We start from the raw sequence: 23,186 nt of genomic DNA, 5'->3' as shown, positions 1-23,186 counted from the left end.
ATGAGGTCAAAAGGCTTGGCTTTGATTATCATATTAATCATCTCAGGAGAACTCCATGCAGAAGGTAAAACTAATTTTTAATATTCTTTATTCTCTAAAAATTATAAAAGGAAATTCTAACATTATTTCTCTTGAAATTTGAATATAGTCTTTCATTTTTATGTACCAGTTTTATAAAAAAGATTCTTATAATTTGTTATAATATTTAGACAAACTTTTTGCTTTGGGAAAAACTACTAAACTATTCCTAAAATAACATAACTTAGAAAACCAAAACAAGACCAAAAAAAAAAAAAAAGAAAATCTTTAGCATCTCTAGTTTTGAGGGCATAAGAGACCAGGATATAAATATCTTAAAGGATATTTTAGGCTAAAAGTATCACCATTTGAAGTAAAGTTAACCTTAATTCTAGTTTTAGACTAGCATCCATTCCTAACACTGCTAAGCTTGTATAATTTTAATTCTCTGTCCTTACTGCTTCTGCCGCTGCTGCCAAGTCGCTTCAGTCATGTCCGACTCTGTGCGACCCCACAGATGGCAGCCCACCAGGTTCCCCCGTCCCTGGGATTCTCCAGGCAAGAACACTGGAGTGGGTTGCCATTTCCTTCTCCAATGCATGAAAGTGAAAAGTGAAAGTGAAGTCGCCCAACCATGTCCGACCCTTAGCGACCCCATGGACTGCAGCCCACCAGGCTCCTCCATCCATGGGATTTTCCAGGCAAGAGTACTGGAGTGGGGTGCCATTGCCTTCTCCGCTCTGTCCTCACAGTGAGAGCTTAACGTGGGAAATCTGAAAAAGAACAAACCACAAATCATCAGCAAGATTTTTGATTCTTGATGCGTGGATTTTTATCTTAATTTATTCTTTGGTTGAAAGATACTGGAGGGGGTTGCCATTTCCTCCTCCAGGGGATCTTCCAGACCCAGGGATTGAACCCACATCTCTTGCATCTCCTGCATTGGCAAGTGGACTTTTTTATAATCACTGCACCACCTGGGAAGCCCTTGATTGGACACATTAGCTAGTATAAATAGTTAGTAGGACCATAGGATTGAATATGTAAACTAGGACACTTCTGAGAATGAAAGTGGGGTTTAGTAATACTCATGTAGGACAGCAGGGCTTAATCGGGACTGTCCAGAAAACGGTACCTGTGGACTCCCTGTTAGGAATCCTCCTGCCCAGACTGCCCCATGTCGCAAGGTGAGCGTGAGTGAGGCAGGCAGTGCACAAGTGTGGGCCCTTTAGGAGTAGTTCACGGTGTTCTCGGGCTGCAGGGATGACAGACCAGGCAGGTCACTGAGTATCAGCAAGAGGAATAAACAGAGCAGGAAACCACGGCCACAATGCTATTTTAAAACACCAGAGGGAATTTGTTGACTAAAATAGCCTACAGATTATCTATAACTGTTTTTAGTTGAATCAGTTCAGTTCTGTTCAGTCGCTCAGTCGTGTCCGACTCTTTGCGACCCCATGAATCACAGCACACCAGGCCTCCCTGTCCATCACCAACTCCTGGAGTTCACCCAAACTCATGTGCATTGAGTTGGTGATGCCATCCAACCATCTCATCCTCTGTCGTCCCCTTCTCCTCCTGCCTTCAATCTTTTCGGCATCAAGGTCTTTTCTAATGAGTCAGTTCTTCGCATCAGGTGGTCAAAGTATTGGAGTTTCAGCTTCAGCATCAGTCCTTCCAATGAATATTCAGGACTGATCTCCTTTAGAATGGACTGGTTGGATCTCCTTGCAGTCCAAGGGACTCTCAAGAGTCTTCTCCAACATCACAGTTCAAAAGCATCAGTTCTCCGGTGATCAGCTTTCTTCACAGTCCAACTCTCACATCCATACATGACCACTGGAAAAACCAAAGCCTTGACTAGATGGACCTTTGTTGGCAAAGTAATGTCTCTGCTTTTTAATATGCTATCTAGATTGGTCATAACTTTCCTTCCAAGGAGCAAGTGTCTTTTAATTTCATGGCTGCAATCAGCATCCACAGTGATTTTGGAGCCCCCAAAAAATAAAGTCTGACACTGTTTCTCCATTTATTTCCCATGAAGTGATGGGACCAGATGCCATGATCTTAGTTTTCTGAATGTTGAATAGCTTACTGCAAATTTTCTGCCAAAAAAGATTTTACAATTAAAATTATGAAATCGAATTCATCTGATTTGATGCATTTAATTCTACAATAAGATAATTTTTATATGAATAGTTTCCTTTTATTTTTCTGTCTAGGAAAAATATGGCTGATATAATTGTCTATTTGCTATACCATGAGACATTGCAATATTTTAGCTAATTGTGTAATTATTGTGTGATTATAATCTCTTTCACACAAAAAAATGTCAGCTGTGTTCTGTTTCTATTAGAACTGCTTAGACAAAATTAGTCTGAGGAAGTGGCCTACCCAGACTAATTCTGATGATTGGGAGTTGGGATTACTAGCAGATTAATTCTGATTGAAAAGTGTTGTCACAAAAGTACCTTAAAACGTCATGTAATAGAAAGTAAAAGTGTCTGCAAACACTCTGAATTTTAAAATGCATTGTCACTTGCTCACAAATTGTATGGTTTTAAATGTAGCTTATTGTTTACTCATTTCAGAGAAGCCCTGTGGTTTTCCTAGTGTGGAGAATGGAAGGATTGCCCAGTATTACTATACTTTTGAAAGTTATTATTTTCCAATGAGCGTAAACCAAAATCTGTCATTTTCCTGCTTGGCTGGTTATACAACTGCAACTGGAAAACGCGAGGCACGGACCACGTGCACGGCGGCAGGCTGGTCCCCAGAACCACAGTGCTTCAGTAAGTCGGTGGTGGGGCCACTCTAATATGATAACTCACGAACAGGTTAGCTGGGAAAACTAGGGGCCCCAGAGGGCTGGTGTCTGAACCTTTCAGTTGGTAGGGACAAAATTATCGGCTCTCGGTCTTTTTTACAAAATGAAAGCATATTCTGAAATTCTATAAACCATGTTTTTCATTAAGATGTTATCTTCCTTATCTTTCTAAAAGCAGTTTTATTTATGTACTTGTTTTTGGCAGTGCTGGGTCTTCATTGCTGCGTGGGCTTTCTCTAGCTGCCGTGAGCAGGGGCTACTCTCTAGATGTGGTGCTTGGGGTTCTCATCGAAGTGGCCTCCCTTGTTTCAGAGCACAGACTCTAGACACATGGGCATCCGCAGTCGTGGCACGTGGGCTCAGCTGTTGAGGGTCCTGGGCTCTAGACCACAAGCTCAAGTGGTGGCTTGTGGGCTCAGTTGCTCCTCGGCGTGTGGGATCTTCCCGGATCAGCAATCAAATCCATGTCTCTTTCACTGGCAGCTGAATTCTTTACAGCTAGGCCACCAGGGAACCCCTTATCTGTTCTTAAGAGAATAAGGGCAATTATTGAAATTGTTATCATCACATGGCAAAGAACAGACACACCATCTAGTTACTTTGAGGAATGACATTATACAGAGAATTCTGCGGGAGCCAGAAAAATATCTGACACTGGCCTTAGGAAGTATAAGCTTGTTACTCTAGTATTTTATCATTTGAAAGACTCCTCTCTCCTTTGTATGACTTCTCCTTCCATAATATCCGTTGAACAATCTGTTTTTCTGAATTTTTGAGTTCAAACTCGTGGAAAGGAAATCTGATTGGCAGAACCCAATATTTCATGTCAGGCTACTCTAGAAACACTAGAGACTGTCAGCTGGTTTCCAGGGGGTCAGGTGACCTCTCTCTGTTGATACAGTTCCCAAGCTCTGTTTTGCAGAGTAAGGGGCTTTGGCTGAGTCAGTTTCATTTAGAAGAAAGTACGATGTTTATTTACAGTGGTTGATATGTCCAGTAAGCATATCCATGTGGGATAATTATCCATTTCATGACTTGTGGACAGACCACCAATTTAAGCTTTACAGTTTTTCGTGTTGACGCAGATCATAGATTAAATGCAATAAATGAACCCCATTCATAACTAGAGGATAAAAGTAAGTTAAATATCTGAGATGAGATGTCGTGAGAGCAGTGAAGAAGGAGCTGGAAGAGGATGAAGAGGGTCAACACTGCAGGGTCAGGGTCAGGGTTGAGACATACCCTCTGCGGCCAGACTGCTCTGGTGGATCCGGCTCGACCACCAGAAAGTGGCTTAAACATTCTGGGCCGGACTTTCTCATCTACAGAATGGAAATCATGCAACTTCAGCAAGATAATCCATATAGAGTGCTTCCACACAGCAAGTGTGACATATTTAAACTAATACTAACCTTGGACAGATCTCTTTCACCTTTCTGAACTGGTTTATTATGAGGGTCCATCAATCATGCTCAAAAACTGACTGAACTGCATTCAATGCTAAGATGAGTGTCCTATTCAACATATCACTGTCCCAGGTATGTACTAAAGATGAGCTCTGTGAACTCGAAGTAGCGTGTGACTCAGTCACAGTCTACATAGACTGATAAGGAGGCTTACCGTGCTCGTCGGCAATCAGAGGCTAAAAAATAGATGAACACAATTTTCACAATAGATTGTCTGCAGTATTATGTAAGGATTCATAGAGTAGGTACATGTGCTTTAGCTACATGATGTTAAAAATTCTCAAATGCAGTGGACTCAAAAGTATTAGGAAGTAAACCTAAAAGAAAAGCCTTTTATTTCCCATTAATGATAATTAGAAGCAGATCTCTGAATATAGTTTCTGAAGTAGATGAGGGAGGGGTGGGGATGACTGTGAAAATCGAAGTCAGTGCATACCAAGAATTTCAGTATCAAACTGAATCAGCTTTTAAAGAAATACTTCCAAAATTAAATTAAATCAAGGAATTGTGAATTCCTTATTTAACATTCACAAAAATGAATTATTTTTCTCTTTAAAACTCCAAGAACAACATTAAACTTTTGCATTGTTAGTTTTACAACTTTTAAAAAAATAAAGCTTAATTTCATCAATTTAGTAAAGAAGTATTTTTCTCCCCACAGAAAAGTGCCCTAAGCCTGACTTGAAGAATGGTTACATCTTTGATTCAAAATTATCTTACAAAATACAAGAGAACATGCGCTATCGTTGCGTGTCAGGATACAAAACCATCGCAGGGCAGGATGAAGAAGTGGTTCAATGCCTTGCTGATGGGTGGTCTTCCCAGCCAACCTGTAGGAAAGAACATGGTAAGTGTTTAAGAATCATCTCCTAAACCTGAAGACAAGAGCTTCGGAGTTTAGTAAGTTTAGTGCTTTCTTATATTGACAGGTATTTTTATTTAAATATAGTTTATTTTTTAGTATATCTACCAACACAGGAAGTTATTATGTTGTTTCCTTCAAATGTTAGGTGTTTCCTTCATCCAAGGGATCCCATCTTCCAAAACATACCTACTCCAGGAATTCCTACTTTCTGCTAGTAAAAAAAAAAAAAGAATTGATGTAAGATAAAAGGAAAGAACCTTAATAAATCTGCTTTTTGCAACATATATAAATGATTTCCTTCATTAGATAAGAATTTGAAATAATGCACATTACTTTATTCTGCAAGCCAATATGAGATAAACTTAAAGCAATCATTTGAATATACGTGTGCGTGTGTGTGTGTGTGTGTATGAAGCTGGAATCAAGATTGCCAGGAGGAATATCAATAACCTCAGATACACAGATGACACCACCCTTATGGCAGAAAGCGAAGAACTAAAGAGCCTCTTGATGAAAGTGAAAGAGGAGAGTGAAAAGTTTGGCTTAAAACTCAGCATTCAGAAAACTAAGATCATGGCATCTGGTCCCATCACTTCAAGGCAGATAGATGGGGAAACAATGGAAACAGTGACAGACTTTATTTTTTTGGCTCCAAAATCACTGCAGATGGTGACTGCAAGTCATGAAATTAAAAGACGCTTACTCCTTGGAAGAAAAGCTATGACCAACCTAGACAGCATATTAAAAAGCAGAGACATCACTTTGCCAACAAAGGTCCATCTAATCAAAGCTATGGTTTTTCCAGTGGTCATGTATGGATGTGACAGTTGGACTATAAAGAAAGCTGATCACCAAAGAATTGATGCTTTTGAACTATGGTGTTGGAGAAGACTCTTGAGAGTCCCTTGGACTGCAAGGAGATCCAGCCAGTAGATTCTAAAGAAAATCCGTCCTGAATATTCATTGGAAGGACTGATGCTGAAGCTGAAACTCCAATACTTTGACCACCTGATGTGAAGAACTGACTCATTAGAAAAGACCTTGATGCTGGGAAAGATTGAAGGTGGGAGGAGAAGGGGACGACAGAGGATGACATGGTTGGATGGCATCATCGACTCAAAGGATATGAGTTTGAGTAACCTCTTGGAGTTGGTGATGGACAGGGATGCCTGGGGTGCTGCAGTCCATGGGGTTGCAAAGAGTCAGACACGACTGAGTGACTGAACTGGACTGAACTTATGTATGCATCTATGTATCTATATACACGTAGTTAGTGTGGTGTTAGCTATTTAAATTGTACAAACCCACAGATGGGACATCATCAAAAACTTGTTAATGCACAAGCTTTCTGTTGAATTGTGGCCTTTGGCCAAATCCTCCAGAGTAGAATTTGAAGGATGGAAGACAGGTAGGTTTAGGACGCAGCGTGCATGAAAAAAGGGACTCGAGACAAAGGCAAACTGTGATTATTTTTCGGTTTTGCTGAGAGTTGATTATGTCATATGTTTGTTAAGATTCAAAGTAAATAAAAGCTGAAAATACTTTTTGAGATTTCCTTTTCATATTCTAGATTCAGGGATGAAGTCCATAAAACAAATGACTTTAATTTTTTTTTTAGAAACTTGTTTGGCCCCTGAATTGCATCATGGAAATTATTCCACAACACAGATAACATTCAAAGTGAAAGACAAAGTACAGTACGAGTGTGCCTCTGGGTACCACACAGCTTCTGGGAAGAAGACAGAGGAGGTGGAGTGTCACCCGTACGGATGGGCCCTCACCCCACAATGTACCAGTACGTTTTCCCTTTGAAGACAACTGCTTTCACTCTGAAAAAGTCCCTCCCAGAAATGGGAGCAAGTTGCTAGGCTAATTATGTTCCTTTTTCCATAATTTTGCTTTTTTTGCAAAAAAGCTGATTTTAATTATGTTGACAGTAGGCTTTCCTCATTTCAAGCTCTCAAAGAAGAAAGAATCCTTTTAGCTCAGATATTTAAAATGAGTTTATTGATATCTAATAAACATATAAATTGACAAACTTTGCTGTGGATAATAGCAAATTTTCTGAATTCGAATTCAGATATGGCATGTAAGTAGTAAGTAGATTTTGTTCTAGCAGGAAAAATAACACGTCTTTGTTTTTTATTTGTTCTTTCATTTTTAGAATTAAAATGCTCTTCTTTAAGAGTAATAGAAAATGGTTATTTTCATCCTGTAAAGCAAATCTATGAAGAAGGAGATGTAGTTCAGTTTTTCTGTCATAAAAATTATTATCTAAGTGGCTCTGACTTAATTCAGTGCTATAACTTTGGTTGGTACCCAGAATCTCCTGTCTGTGAAGGTAACTTTTAAAATTTCATTCACAAATAAAATATTATGTCTGAATCGGCTTTAATTTCTATAAAAAAATGTCTCTGATGATATGTAAGCATTCTTTCAATTCCTATTTTTAAAAATAAATATTGTCTTTTAAATTACTGCTATTTTCAGCAATCTTTAATACATTTAATCTGAGTATTTAATTAATATGCTTAATTTTTATGTTAGTCTATAGAGTGGATATAGCTTTTAAATATATTGTTAAAAATCTGTAATAAATTGTAAATCTTTTATTGTAATGAATTGTTCTTCTTATTGGGAATTAACTAGATCAATTGTGCCAGGTGGCAGCCTTGTAAAGGTACTTTCTTATCACTGGGCCATATATTCCCTGATGTGAAAACACAGACTTCAAAACAGTGGGGAAAAGTGCAGAAAAAGGAGCACAAAGTTACCAAGAGTGAAAAAGAAATCTGAAGTCATCCTGTAAGAGCTGCCCTCAAATGGGACATCTGCGGTTTCATTTGTGTCACTGACTGTGTTAAGGGAGGTGGGATGGTTACCTGTTCAGTTCAGTTCAGTTCAGTCGCTCAGTCGTGTCCGACTCTTTGCAACCCCATGAATCACAGCACGCCAGGCCTCCCTGTCCATCACCAACTCCCAGAGTTCACTCAAACTCATGTCCATCGAGTCGGTGATGCCATCCAGCTATCTCATTCTTTGTCATCCCCTTCTCCTCCCGCCCACAAAATCTCCCAGCATCAGAGTCTTTTCCAGTGAGTCAACTCTTTGCATGAAGTGGCCAAAATATTGGAGCTTCAGCTTTAGCATCAGTACTTCCAATGAACACCCAGGATTGATCTCCTCTAGAATGGACTGGTTGGATCTCCTTGCAGTACAAGGGACTCTCAAGAGTCTTCTCCAACACCACAGTTCAAAAGCATCAGTTCTTCAGCAATCAGCTTTCTTCACAGTCCAACTCTCACATCCATACATGACCACGGGAAAAACCATAGCCTTGAGTAGACGGACCTTTGTTGGCAAAGTAATGTCTCTGCTTTTTAATATGCTATCTAGGTTGGTCATAACTTTCCTTCCAAGGAGCAAGCGTCTTTTAATTTCATGGCTGCAATCAGCATCCACAGGATTTTGGAGCCCAAAAAAATAAAGTCTGACTCTGTTTCCACTGTTTCCCCATCTATTTCCCATGAAGTGATGGGACCAGATGCCATGATCTTTGTTTTCTGAATGTTGAGCTTCAAGCCAACCTTTTCACTCTCCTCTTTCACTTTCATCAAGAGGTTCTTTAGCTTTTCTTCACTTTCTGCCATAAGGGTGGTGTCACCTGCATGTCTGAGGTTATTGATATTTCTCCTGGCAATCTTGATTCCAGCTTGTGCTTCTTCCAGCCCAGCGTTCCTCATGATGTACTCTGCATATAAGTTAAATAAACAGGGTGACAATATACAACCTTGAGGCACTCCTTTTCCTATTTGGAACCAGTCTGTTGTTCCATGTCCAGTTTGAACTATTGCTTCCTGACCTGCATACAGGTTTCTTAAGAGGCAGGTCAGGTGGTCTGGGATTCCCATCTCTTTCAGAATTTTCCACAGTTTATTGTGATCCACACAGTCAAAGGCTTTGGCATAGTCAATGAAGCAGAAATAGATGTTTTTCTGGAACTCTCTTGGTTTCTCCATGATCCAGCGGATGTTGGCAATTTGATCTCTGGTTCCTCTGCCTCTTCTAAAACCTGCTTGAACATCTGGAAGTTCACGGTTCATATATTGCTGAAGCCTGGCTTGGAGAATTTTGAGCATGACTTTACTAGTGTGTGAGATGAGTGCAATTGTGCCGTAGTTCGAGCATTCTTTGGCATTGCCTTTCTTTGGGATTGGAATGAAGACTGACTTTTTCCAGTCCTGTGGCCACTGCTGAGTTTTCCAAATTTTCTGGCATATTGAGTGCAGCACTTTCACAGCATCATCTTTCAGGATTTGAAATAGCTCAACTGGAATTCCATCACCTCCACTAGCTTTGTTCGTAGTGATGCTCTCTAAGGCCCACTTGACTTCACATTCCAAGATGTCTGGCTCCAGGTGAGTGATCAATCCATTGTGATTATCTTGGTCATGAAGATCTTTTTTGTACAGTTCTTCTATGTATTCTTGCCACCTCTTCTTAATATCTTCTGCTTCTGTTAAGTCCATACCATTTCTGTCCTTTATCGAGCCCATCTTTGCATGAAATGTTCCCTTGATAGCTCTAATTTTCTTGAAGAGATCTCTTGTTTTTCCTGTTCTGTTGTTTTCCTCTATTTCTTTGCATTGATCGCTGAGGAAGGGTTTCTTATCTCTCCTTGTTATTCTTTGGAACTCTGCATTCAGATGCTTATATCTTTCCTTTTCTCCTTTGCTTTTCACTTCTCTTCTTTTCACAGCTATTTGTAAGGCCTCCTCAGACAGCCATTTCGCTCTTTTGCATTTCTTTTCCATGGGGATGGTCTTGGTCCCTGTCTCCTGTACAATGTCATGAACCTCCGTCCAGAGTTCATCAGGCACTCTATCTATCAGATCTAGTCCCATAAATCTATTTCTCACTTTCATTGTATAATCATAACGGATTAGATTTAGGTCATATCTGAATGGTCTAGTGGTTTTCCAGTCTGAATTTGGCAATAAGGAGTTCATGATCTGAGCCACAGTCAGCTCCTGGTCTTCTTTTTGCTAACTGTATACAGCTTCTCCATCTTTGGCTGCAAAGAATATAATCAATCTGATTTCGCTGTTGACCATCTGGTGATGTCCATGTGTAGAGTCTTCTCTTGTGTTGTTGGAAGAGGGTGTTTGCTATGACCAGTGCGTTCTCTTGACAAAACTCTATTAGCCTTTGCCCTGCTTCATTCTGTGCTCCAAGGCCAAATTTGCCTGTTACTCCAGGTGTTTCTTGACTTCCTACTTTTGCATTCCAGTCCCCTATAATGAAAAGGACATCTTCTTTGGGTGTTAGTTCTAAAAGGTCTTGTATGTCTTCATAGAACCGTTCAACTTCGGCTTCTTCAGCATTACTGGTTGGGGCATAGTCTTGGATTACAGCAATTCGATAGTCATGTAATCACACTGCAGGGTTCCATGAAGAAAGTTCTGGTCTAGCAGAAGAAACAGATAGAAGAGAGTAATTGATACAATGTGGGAAATGGTGTCATAAAGTCGGGTATAAGGTGTTCCGACAAGCACTGAAGGTTCTGACTGATGGTGGGGGACCACATTTACAGAGGTGATGGATAATGTGTGACCTGGGCCTTAAAATATAGGTAGAAGTTGGAGGATTGGGAAGGATGGGGAGATATAAAGGGCTTGATAGCCTCTGTTTTCTCTGTAATGTAGAAAATGCAGTCATTACAAACAGGTAGGAGAAAAGCAGGAAAGGAAAGCTTGGAAGAGAGTAGTGACGATTTGAAACAGTTGCTGGGAAGAATGAAAACTGAGTGACCAGAGGTTGTGTAGTGGGATCGCTCCAAACGGCCAGCGTTCTCTAATTACACTGAACAATGATTTTAATTTCTTTTATTAAAAACATTCTTTCTAAAGTTTTGCAGTGGTGCCTGACAGCCCCGGTCTAACAGTGGAGAGAAAGACTGTTGGCAAGTTTCCTGTAGCGTATTACTTCTGAACTGAATGGCAGGGTCTTCCCTGGTGGTCCAGTGGTTAAGAATCTGCCTTCCAATGCAGGGGATGTGAGTTCAGTCCCTGATCTCAGAACTAAGATCCCACATGCTCTGGGGCAACTAAGCCAACATTGCACAGTTAGACAGAAGTCCAGGTGCCCCGTGGAAGAGCCCAAGAGCCACGACAATGAAAAGATCCTGCCTGCTGCAGCTAAGACCCAATGCAGGCAAAATAAATAAATATTTAAAAAACTAAATGGCAAGCCTACCTACTTATCACTTATTCCACTATCCTCTCCCCGCACCGAAAATTAGTCAGATGCCAGCGTCCGTGTTACTTTTCTCTAGTGAAAAGTCCTTAGATGTAAGATGGGCAGTGTCGTAATCTGAATAATGCCTCCCTGCCTCTCCCATCCCCCAAAGATACTCATATCCTATTCCCTGGAACCTGTGAATGTGTCCCCTTATGGAACAATGGGGACTTTGCAGATGTTATGGAGTTAGGGATCTTGAGATGGTGATAATATCTGGGATTATCCATGCGGGCTTTAAATGTAATCGCAACCGCTATAAGAGGAAGAGTGAGATTTGATGACAGAGGATCAAGCATAGAGGTGACAGGAAGCAAAGGTTGGAGTGGAAACGGAAGGAGTCACGAGCCGAGGCAAGCTGGCAGCCTCCAGGAGCTGCAGAGGCAGACAAGCCATTTCTTTCCTAAGGCCTCTGGAAAAACGCAGCTCTCCTGACACCCAGATCCCAGCCCAGTAAAGCCAGTTCTGGACTTGGGTTTCCAGAACTGTAAGAGAATAAACGTGTGGTATGTCAAGTCACTCCATTGTGGTAATTTGTCCCGGTAGTCATAGCAAATGAATATTGTCAGTATTTTAGAATAGTTAAGAGGAGGAGATTTTAATTCATATAGACACAGGTTCAAGAATGCCAAGATCCACCACTTATTAATAATTTGCTTACTTCTTAAGTTTTAGCTCCTCTGTCTATAATATGGGAGATGAAATAGTCCCTACTTAACAAAATTATTTTAAGATTAAAGGAGATAATGAATGTAAAATTCTGGCTCTTTTTTTTTGTATTCTATTGCATGAACTTAACAGCTTAAACCCTGGAGATGGAAATGGCAACCCACTCCAGTATTCTTGCCTGGGAAATCCCAAGGACAGAGGAGCCTGATGGGCCACAGTCCATGGGGTCCCAAAGAGTCAGACATGATTAAGCAACTGAGTAACAGCTTAAAACCACACAGAAGTGTGGGTCCGTGTCCGATGAAGCAACAGGCAAGCCGCAGTGTCATCTGAGGCTGACCAGGGGAAGAACCTTGCACTGAAGCGTTCTGTGATTTGTGGCAGGTTTCGGAGCTTGGCGGCTACTGAGCCGAGGCTCTTAGTGCCTGCTGGCTGCCCGCTGGAGGCAGCGCTGTGCCCCCTGCCCTGTGGGCCTTCTTGCTCGTTGGAAGCTCACAGACAAGGCCGTTTCTCCTCCAGATCAGTAAGGGGACTGAGTCTCTCCGGACGAAGGGCCTTGCCGTAAAGTGTTGCCTGAGCATGTGTGCGTGATCACACCTCCATCCTCGTGGCTGCGTTAAACACAGTCACATCATCACGTCATCTCCCCTGTGTCCATCGGTTGGAAGCAGGTCCCAGTTCCTGCTTCTGGGGAGGGCGTGACTCGAGGAAGTGACTGTCAGGATGTGGGGATCCAAGGGGTGACCCCAGTCTGCCTGCCAGACTTCTTAGGGTCCTTGGCAGAGCCAATGCGCTTGTGAGATCTTAACTATTATTTCTGGCGACTATACGACTAAACATCCTGATGTTTTTCCATAAGGAAGAAGAAATCGGTGTCCTCCTCCCCCTCTGCCTCTGAACTCCAACCTGCAAACGTTCGCAGCCTCCTACCGGCACGGAGAAACAGTCCGTGTAGAATGTGCACTTGACTTCGCCCTGCAGGGAGCGGAGGAGATCCGCTGTGAAAACGGGAAGTGGACGGAGCCTCCCAGATGCGTTGGTCAGTAGCCTCTCGAATGAGCTTTCCCTGTCGAGAAACCTGCGTTGGAGCTAAATGGTCTCTTCCTCTCAATTGTCCCTTTGCAGAGGACAAGCAGAGGACGACCTGTGAGGCCCCGCCCGCGGTGGGGAACGGCGCAGCACAGCCGTCCTCCGGGCTTTATCACAGCGGGGATAAGGTGACGTACGTGTGTGACAGGGGCTTCCAGCTCCGTGGACCAGGAGAAGTAACATGCACCCGCGGGAGATGGACCCTCCCGCCTGAGTGTGTCGGTGCGTGTGCGGCGTGCCACATCCAGAGCTAAGCCTAGCGTGTAGAATGTTTCTTTCTCTTTGTTTAATCCACACGCTTACAGCAATAGTCCGTTGCTTAGAAGAGTTTGAAACGCACAGATACAGCACCTACTCTGCCATTTTTCCGGAGCATATGGAGCGCTCTGTAGATTCATATTTTTAATCCTGTAGAAAGAATAGGAAAACAAACAATTTTTGAATGTTCTGATTCTAATATTTTTGCATCTGTCCATTCTGACTCCCCCATCCTCTGAGCCATATACCTGGCCTTTCATTTAACTCAAGGATGCGACCAGGTTACTACTCTGGGATGCCACCCTTCCTGTCATCCTCATTTTTTGGCCAGGTCCTGGAGAGACCTCTACATGTTTACCAAGGATAACTATTGCAGAAGAGAAAAGCTACTGAGGGAGGAGGATAGAGAAATTAGCAGAGTAACAGCAAGACTCTCACAGACAGAAAAATGGAACTTTTCATCCATGGGTTGACTGGGATCTGAGATGAAGAGGGAGGAGACGGAAAAAATAAAACAGGATAATGACAAAGGACAGCTTTAGAACGGACCATAATCTTTAGATTAAAGAACACTCTTTACCTTTCCACACATCTTAAGAATATCTATAGCATGATTCCTTTGTAAGCCAGAAAAGTAAAAGAAACCCATACTTGTTCTTCAGCAAAACATTTGCCGTATTGTTTTGCTTAGTAAATTTTAATAATACGTAGCTGAATAATGTTTCTTTAATTTGTGATGAACTTAGAAATCAATTGTCCTAAATTACATAGTACAAATATTAAAGTACTATTGTCTGGGCAACTGTATTATGTCATTATGTTGTCATAAGTTCATGTTGATCTAAAAATAACCTCTCTTCTTAGAAAATACTGAGAATTGTAATCCTCCACCTGATGTAATAAACGGGGCTATTATTGGTGAATTATTGGCAAGCTACCCAACAGGATCCTCTGTGGAATATAGATGCAATGAATATTACTTATTGAGAGGAGCAAAAGTATCTCATTGTGACCAAGGAAGATGGTCATCACCACCTGTTTGCTTAGGTAAGACAGAGAACACATTGAGTTAAAACAAAATTTCCCCCTGCTTTATTGAGATGCAATTGACATATAACATTGTATAGATTTAAGGTGTACAGTGTGATGATTCTATACTCAAACACACTGTGACATTATCACCACGATAAAGTTGGCTTACATACCCTTCACCTCGAGTAATTTAGGGGGCTATTGTCATGATGAGAGCAGTCAAGATCCTCTCTTTTGGCGTCTTTTAAGTGTACCAAATAATATTGGTAACTTCAGTCACCACAGGGCTTCCCAGGTGGCACTAGAGGTAAAGAACCCGCCTGCCAATGTAGGAGTCATAAGAGATGTGGGTTCGATCCCTGGGTCAGGAAGATCCCCTGGAGGAGGAAATGGCAACCCACCCCAGTGTCCTTGTCTGGAGAATCCCATGGACAGAGGAGCCTGGCGGGCTGCAGTCCATGGGATCGCAGAGTCAGACACGACTGAAGCAACTTAGCGCGCATGCACAGGCAAGCCTGTCCCTCCACCTTGCCTAGAAGCATGGCCTCCCTCCCCTAGCTCTGTGACAGCCCCTCCCCCCCACTTCATTCTGCTGCCTCACTTATATACGACGTTTAACGATAGACAAAGAAGATCCATACTTAAGTACATTTATTGTGCGTCGTATCGCATTTCTCCCAGTTAGAAAGCAATCTCCATGAAGTCAAGGAGCTTCGTTTTACTTGCTGATGAATATCGAGTGACAGGTGTCCCACAAATATAACCCAATAAGTACATTTTCTGTTTGAAGGTTTTTATTTTATAGAAAGGAAATCGTGACAAATCTAAGTGGTTGCTGGCCCTAAACAATATTTTTAATATTTCAAATGAAGTGGTTTTAATTTATGGTTTAACAGAGGTTGTATGAAATATATAAATTCACTTGATAGTAATGCGATATATACTTTATTGTGTGTGTGAAGAGCTTTAATAATACAAAGTGGTAAATAAAAAGTGCTGCTTTTGATGCCTATCATAATTTTATTGTAAAAATGTATCACTCTCATACTTGTAAGATGAGTAAAGAATTTAAAACAGTCTTTGTTTTACAGAGCCGTGTACTGTTAACATGGGTGACATGCGCAGAAATAACGTGGAGATGAAGTGGAATTATGAGGGAAAGATCTTACATGGAGATTTAATAGATTTTGTATGTAAGCAGGGATATGAGTTGTCTCCATCAATCCCACCCTCTGAATTATCTGTGCCGTGTAATAGAGGAGAAGTGAAATATCCTTCATGTATTAGAAAAGGTAAAACAACAGTGCTTCCTGACTTCCCTGATGGTCCAGTGGTGAAGGCGCCGTTAATTTCACTGCAGGGGCCTCAGTTTCTGATCCCTAGTCCAGGAAAGTTCTGCATGCTGCAGCCAAGAAAAAAAACAAACAGTGCTTCCTGACAATTTCTTAGGTGACCAGTATCACAGGTGATCAGTGTGGTTCAAAAGATAAGACCCTAAGCTATCTACCACCCTCATCATCCAATCTATAAAACTGGGAATGAGCCGATCAATTTCCAGTTAGCACATACCTTTAAATAGGATGATGATGAGGACATCTTTTAACTTCATAAGTCAATTTTATAAAAGGAGAAATAATGAGGTTTTGCAAATGTCACCAGATTTTCAGAGGATGGATCACTTCCTTGTGGGCAATCAGTAAGCTTGTAAAGCTCACCTCAGGGTGAGCTGGAGAGCATTGTCTCAGAAGGGAACTTGAAGTAGAGGGAGAGAATTTGTGGACTCCTTAGACAGGGGACTGTCACTTTCAATCAGGAAAAAAGGAAGAGAATGCACTCAGAAACATGGCTTCGAGACAGATCTTACACACTTTCACTTTTGGAAGACAGAAAGGGGAAAAGTAAAATCATGATTGTTAATACTTGGATAGTTTTAAATGTGTATTTAATGCTATGAGATTCTAATTGCAATCATAAATTTTATGTATGAAGTGATGGCAGAAAATGCTTTTGATATTTAAAACTTACTTGAGAGTTGTCTTTAAAATGCTTTGACATGAAATATCTTATTTCTGTAGCAGTTATAAAAGCACTGGCCACCTACTGTGGCAATTCATTGTGGACTGTAACAATTATTTTTGCAGAATCTAAAAGAATGTGTGCGTCTCCCCCGGCTATTAAAAATGGAGCTATTAAGAGTTCAACACTCAACACCTATGAAAACGGTTCTTCAGTGGAATACGTCTGTTTCGAGCACCATTTCCTTCAAGGGTCTAGGGAGTCTTATTGTTTAGAGGGCGTGTGGACTACACCACCTTCGTGTTTGGGTAGGTAGTGCTACATGTGTCTCTGTTCAAACTGAGCCAGATTTTCCACTTTCTTTTCTCTTTGAGTTGATATAACGCTAATATAGGATGCAATGGCTGGATGGCATCACCGACTCAATGGACATGGGTTTGGGTAGACTTTGGCAGTTGGTGATGGACAGGAAGGCCTGGCGTGCTGCAGTCCATGGGGTCACAAAGAGTTGGACACGACTGAGCGACTGAACTGAACAGTAATATAACACTTAAGTTTGCATTTGTTTTATTTTATTAGTGTGCCTGTTTATTTACTGGTTTCTACTCTTTGCTCTAGATCTGGTTATTGTGTGTGCTTATTTGCTCAGTCGTGTCCAACTCTTTGTAGCCCATGGACTGTAGCCCTGCAGGCCCCTCTGTCCATGAGATTGTCCAGGCAAGAATACCAGAACGGGTTGCCATTTTCTACTCCAGGGGGTCTTCCCGACCCAGGAATCGAAACTGTGTCTCTTGTATCTCCTGCATTGGCAGGCAGATTCTCTACCGCTAGTGCCACCTGAGAAGCCCAAGGTGATCCTCTAGATCATCAATAAGAGGGAGTCCAACCCTCTTAACATGTACTTTTTATTTTATTTGTTGAGTTCCATGTATTATTATTATTTTTTGTAACGTGTACTTTTTAGGTACAAACCATACATCAGGTACAGGGTTAGTAGGAGGTACAGGGTTAGTAGGAGGTACAGGGTTAGTAGGACCTACAGTGTGTATAAGCCATGCGGTATGTGTAACCAGACTAACCGCGGTCATCGTGTTATCGGTGCTGCTAGGAAACACGAGGGCAGCAGGAACAAATACAGGAACGGCCTCCTCAGTCTAGAAGATGGGACACGTTCATGCCTCGTTGGCAAGGCGTCCTATAGAAGTACACTATTTCCCAAGATTCTCAGGAGTCATAAAAAAACATATTTTTAAATAAAAAGAAAAATTTGTGTTTATATCTGACTTTCATTTATTTTCTTGTTTCACTGTCTTGGACTTTTGTACAAGGCTGAATAGAAGAAGTGGTGTGTATCCTTGTGTTCCAATCTGATAAGTAAATCTTCCAGTATTCTTTAACTATGGTGTTACATATACTTATAAAAATCAAAGTAAAGAGACAGAAGCCCCCTATTTCTATTTTGTTAAGAGTTTAAAAAAACCTCAGTGAGTTTAATTTTAACTGTATCTGTAGAAATAATCATATGATTATTATCTTTGCTCTGTTTTCCCCCTGGAATTACATTGCTTCTTTTTGGAGGTTAAAGCATATAATAAATCTCACATGATTGTGATGAATTATGCTTTTTATATACTACTGAATTTTATTTGCTAATATTGTATTTATGATTAATGTATCTTTGTCATGTCAGAGATTGGTTTGTTATTTTCCTTCTGGGTTAGTTTCTGCTAACCTCATATGAGTTGAAAAGTACTCCCTCTTATCAATTCTCTGGATTTTGTCTAGGAGTGATACTCTTTCTTAATAATTTTAAGAATTTTTCAGAGATATCACCTGAGCCTTGAGGATTTTTTTTTTTTTGAGGAAAGATTTCAATGACAGCTTCAGTTTGTTTAATAGATACCAGGTTATTATCTCGTCTCTCAATTTCAGTAGGAAGTGGTTTGTATTTGTCCAGTATACCCAAATTATCAAATGTGTTGACATAATGTTCATAACATCCTTTTACACTCTTTTTGGTGCTTTAGTGATGTGTCTTCTGTTATTACTGCTTTGAAGATTTATCTCTTTCTTGACATATCTTGCTACAGGTTTATACATTTTATTAGTTCTTTCAAGAGCCAATATCTTCATTTTTTGATACTTCATATGTTGCTGTTTAATTAATCTGTATTTTTGTCTTTATTATTTCCTCTCTTCCACTTTCTTGGACTGAGTCAGTGTCAAGAGTCCAGCTTGTTTCTACCTTTCCATAAAATACTACCTGTCCAGCAATCAATGGTCTGTCCCATGAATGTTTTATTTGCACTTTCTGAAGAAGAAAAAGGGAAAAATCTATTTCATTAACTATTACTACTGATCAATATTTTCTAAAAACATCTTTTTTTGCTGTCTTTGAAAAACTTAATGGCATAAAACTCAGTAACTGGTAGGATGTACCCTTTTTCCATATTCAAGGCAACAGAGATAAATAACAGACTGCTTTCTGTGAACTTTGAACGTATTTTCTGACTTGAGTATTAGTTCTAACTAACTTACTGCTCTAATGCCTGGGAATTTTAAGATCATTATGAAGAAGCAATACAATGGCTAATACTGAAAAGGATCAACATAAGTGTGTTTTTTTTTTTCCCAGAGCCTTGCACATTATCTTTTGATACATTGGAAAATAATAATTTACTCCTGAAATGGAATTTTGACAATAGACCATATATTTTCCATGGCGAGTATGTTGAGTTTCTTTGTAAGAGAGATGCTTACATAGCTGGGCTTCCAGTTCCTGTATCTGAATCCCGAGTTCAGTGTGACAGAGGGCAGTTAAATTACCCAAGATGTGTTCAGAGAGAAAGGTAAGAAGGAGCTTGTGCCTCCAACTATTTTTTTTTTCTGTTCAGATTGTTATTCATGAGATTCATTATGCTATAGATTTCAGACATATTAGGTTCTGCAACACTCCTACTTTATGGTCATTACAGAAGGGGAAACATGTTTATTTTTTTAAAGCAAATTAACTTCAAGAAGCATTAACTAATTCAACAAGCTTTCTGGGTGGTCTAAGATCAAAGTTCTGTTTTCTATTTGGTATTTGTGACTCTTTGGCAATTGGATAAATAAATCAATTTATATGAGTCACATCTAAATGTGGAAAAATTAACCGATATGTTCTGAGATAAGAGAAATCACATTTTCTACCATTTTCCATAGAAGTGCATGTATAAGCAACAATGATGGGAACCACAGCTGGACAAACTTTCTACTGAGGGAAGAGCATGTTATTAACAATGATGAGATTATGGCACTTATTTTCAGGAACACATTTCTATATAAGGATTTGGAAGTTTTTTCTGACGTGCTGTTACATAGCAATTTTAAAATATATTTTCTACTACTTGATCAATGGAAAACAATCCCGTTCTTTTTTTCAGAAAAAATGTTAATGCAACAAAGTAATAGAATTAATTTTATTAGGTCAGAATTTTGCCCCCTTTGAAGATACATTGTAAAATGGGAATTATACTCTATAGTCAACTAAGAATATTTTTAAATTGCTTAATGGCAAAGTACATGTGCTACTCTTCTAGTGATTATAATGAGCTATATGAACTACATAAGAAGCATTCACAAGACACATAGGTGTAAAACTTTTTTATTTTTTATTGCAATGAAAATCAGAGTTGAAAATTTATGTGCTAGTTAAATATTTTATTATATCTCGCAGTTCCCATTTCTAAGACAAAAAAGAATATGCAACTTGGAAAAATTGCAGAAAATGGTGTTAGTGTGGTTAATAACATTGAGTTTTTAAAAAGAAATTGGTGGTATAATTTATCAACGATGGTTACTTGCTTTTATCAGTACCTCATTAAAACAAGGACCAATTATATGAAATAGTGAACGGTAAAGACTGTAATAAATACTTGACCATAAATGATGCTTATTTCAACTCACTCCCCCTTTTCTCTTTTTCATTCTTATCAAGGATGTTGTCTTATCAAGAACCCTTAAGGACATAAAAATGAATGGCATAAGATGAACAGCATTTTGACACACTATAAAGTCTTTTATAAAGCATAACTGTTAGAAGAAAACTGTTGAATTAAAACCTCTAAATTTTTACTTTCATGAAGATTTAACCCTAAACTGTTTACACATTATATTTTCTGTAAATAAAAGCCAGATATATTGTTTTATTTCTAGTTTGGTTGACTTGCCGTGTGACATCATCTTTGCTGAATGTCGTCCATCTATTGAAAAATCGATCTACACGTTAAAATATTTCTGGTTCCTAAGCCCATTCACTGGGCTATACTGTCCTTAATATATGTGTAGGAATTCACATTTGTCTTTGTAATCTTTGTGAATATTAGTGTTTTCTGTTACTTTTAGTTCAATATTTATGTCAGTACAAAAGAACCAACCTCACTAGAGCTGAGAAACTACATTATGTTAGCGGATTTACTTTATTAAATGCAGATGAGACTGCCCTTCAGACTTTCGAAGGATAAAGGACTTTTAAAATTAACTGTACTGTTAGCAACAAGGTTAGCAATCAAATTGTGAGTTAGTGAACCATCCACCTGTTCAAATGTTGCCCACAGAACACAGTTATGAAAAGAAAAACACTTTCTATTTTTATATTACACACTTTTGGTTATTTTCTAGATATTTTCTAGTTATTTTCTAGATCAGGTCATTATTAGAATCTTGCAGATTAGAAAATCTGAGATCAATGAGACCTACAAGATAGGTAGGTCACACACCAAAAGATAGTGTATCAGTAATATGAGGATCTATTGGAGTCCTGAAACCACATGGTCGCTTTTCAGTATGAAGGAAAGTTGTTCATCCAGTAGCTAATACAGCTTATTCACAAGCACCTCTGGTTCTAGGACCCTTGTTAGGACTGGTTGTTGTTACCAGAACCACTCATTTTCCTCTCTAGAAGCTGAATAGTTCGTCTAACTCAATAAGTTATTTTTCCGATATGATGACATTCTTCAGCCCTGACATACAATTCCTACTGCTGGGTTAAGAGAGTTTCTCTGGGAATGAAGCTGTGGTTGGACTTAATTTTGTGGATTAAACACAGATTCATTTGATGTTAAACCATATATATTTCAGTCAAATTTCAATTTTATGAGATCCACTCTGAAAAACTACTCTCGGAGATTAATGGAAATAATGAATATGGACTCGAGGAAGGATAGTTCAAAACACACATGGTTTGTTGTTGTGATTGTTAAGTCACTAAGTTGCGTCCGACTATTTTGTGACCCCATGGACTGTTGCCCGCCAGGCTCCTCTGTCCATGGGATTTTCCAGGCAAGAATACTGGAGTGGGTTATTATTTCCTTCTCCAGGGGACCTTCTCAACAATATCAATAGGAAAATATTAATCCTTCCCAATTAATTCATCGATTAATCCATTAAGAATGATATTGATATCATGTGCTGTGTCGCAGCTAATGCAGGTTTCAGAGCTGAATAAAATTCAGCTCATTATTTCAAGGAACTCACAAAAGAAGAAATACTTAATGTTGTACAAGAGTTAAACTTGTATTATTTGTCATTAATTCAGACATAACAAGTGAATGAATGGCGGAGTTCTAGGGGTATTTGAGGGAAACTGCTCATGGTAAGCTTTGTTCAACCTGGGTAGCTCCCTATCTCCCTGATTTACTTCCTAGCAGTTTATTTTTAAATGTGGGTTTCTGCATTTAAAAAGTAATTTAGCAATGGTACATAAAGTTTCATAAGTTAAAAAAAGGTATTAACCTTTTCCAATTAATTCAGCAGTTGTTCTATTTATGAACAATATTGACCTTGCTTTATTGCAGGAAACAGAAGGTTCAGTCAAGGTGGATAATAGTCATGTGGGGATATTGTATCCAGTATTGCTATGTCCTCTGATTTTATAATTGTGAAATCTATTGATCTTTATATTTATTGTTGTTGATTAGTCGCTAAGTCGTGTCCGAACCTTTGTGACCCCATGGACTGCAGTATGCCAGGCTTCCCTGTCCCCCTGACGGGGGGCACCAAAAACTTTGTGAGCAATGTGGCTTATCAGCTGCCATTTTGTAAACTTCTAATGCTAAAGAAAAACAAGTGTGAGCAGGAGAGCAATGGAGCATTCAAAGGAGGGGTGTTGAGGGAGGAGCCATTAACTTTTTTGGTATAACTGAGCTGTAGGACAATTCCTGGACAAAGTTAAGTCTGAGGCTTACACAACTAGGAAGATATTCCAAGTAGCAGGAATGGCACACACGGACCCAAGTACTGGGCGCACACTGTGACAGTGTGCGCTGGACAGAAAGCGTGGAACAGGAGGCCTCTGTGGGCCCCGTCTGAACTAAGCAAACCGAGCGTCCATCTGAGCGTGACGTGAAGATGGCAGGAGAAGCTATGTGAAGGGTCAGCATCAAGATGCAGGTCTCAGGAATGTTACCTTTAAGGTGTTTGTGAAGTCATCAGGTAGAAATATTAAGTAAGCAGTTGATTCTTACAGTCAGTGCCGTGATGAATCACCCAGAGTGCTTTCTGAAACAAGATGGACCTCTCAGCCGCTGAGAGCTCTCGGTTGTCAGCTCCCTAAGGGGGTTGCCTCAGCTGAAGAGCGCCTTCCCTCCCAAAGTCACAGCTTCTCCCC

The 23,186-nt window shown here is 39.9% G+C and overlaps 1 protein-coding gene across 1 annotated transcript; it reads left to right on the top strand.

Annotated features, from left to right (window-relative positions):
* F13B (coagulation factor XIII B chain) lies at positions 1 to 20,550 on the top strand. Its single transcript, XM_055418786.2, has 12 exons — positions 1 to 64; positions 2,610 to 2,810; positions 4,973 to 5,158; positions 6,795 to 6,971; positions 7,341 to 7,517; positions 13,002 to 13,181; positions 13,268 to 13,453; positions 14,354 to 14,536; positions 15,613 to 15,813; positions 16,663 to 16,845; positions 19,173 to 19,386; positions 20,517 to 20,550. Exons 1-12 carry the CDS (start codon positions 1 to 3, stop codon positions 20,548 to 20,550), a joined length of 1,986 nt encoding a protein of 661 aa, XP_055274761.2.
* Positions 20,551 to 23,186: the final 2,636 nt, after the last annotated feature.

The sequence above is a fragment of the Moschus berezovskii genome, chromosome 17 (genome assembly GCF_049115385.1).
Source record: "Moschus berezovskii isolate FMDL1 chromosome 17, NW_MosBer_1.0, whole genome shotgun sequence".
Lineage (NCBI taxonomy): Eukaryota > Metazoa > Chordata > Mammalia > Artiodactyla > Moschidae > Moschus > Moschus berezovskii.
Note: the sequence above shows the minus strand (reverse complement) of the source record. Positions and strands in the feature narration are given on the sequence as shown.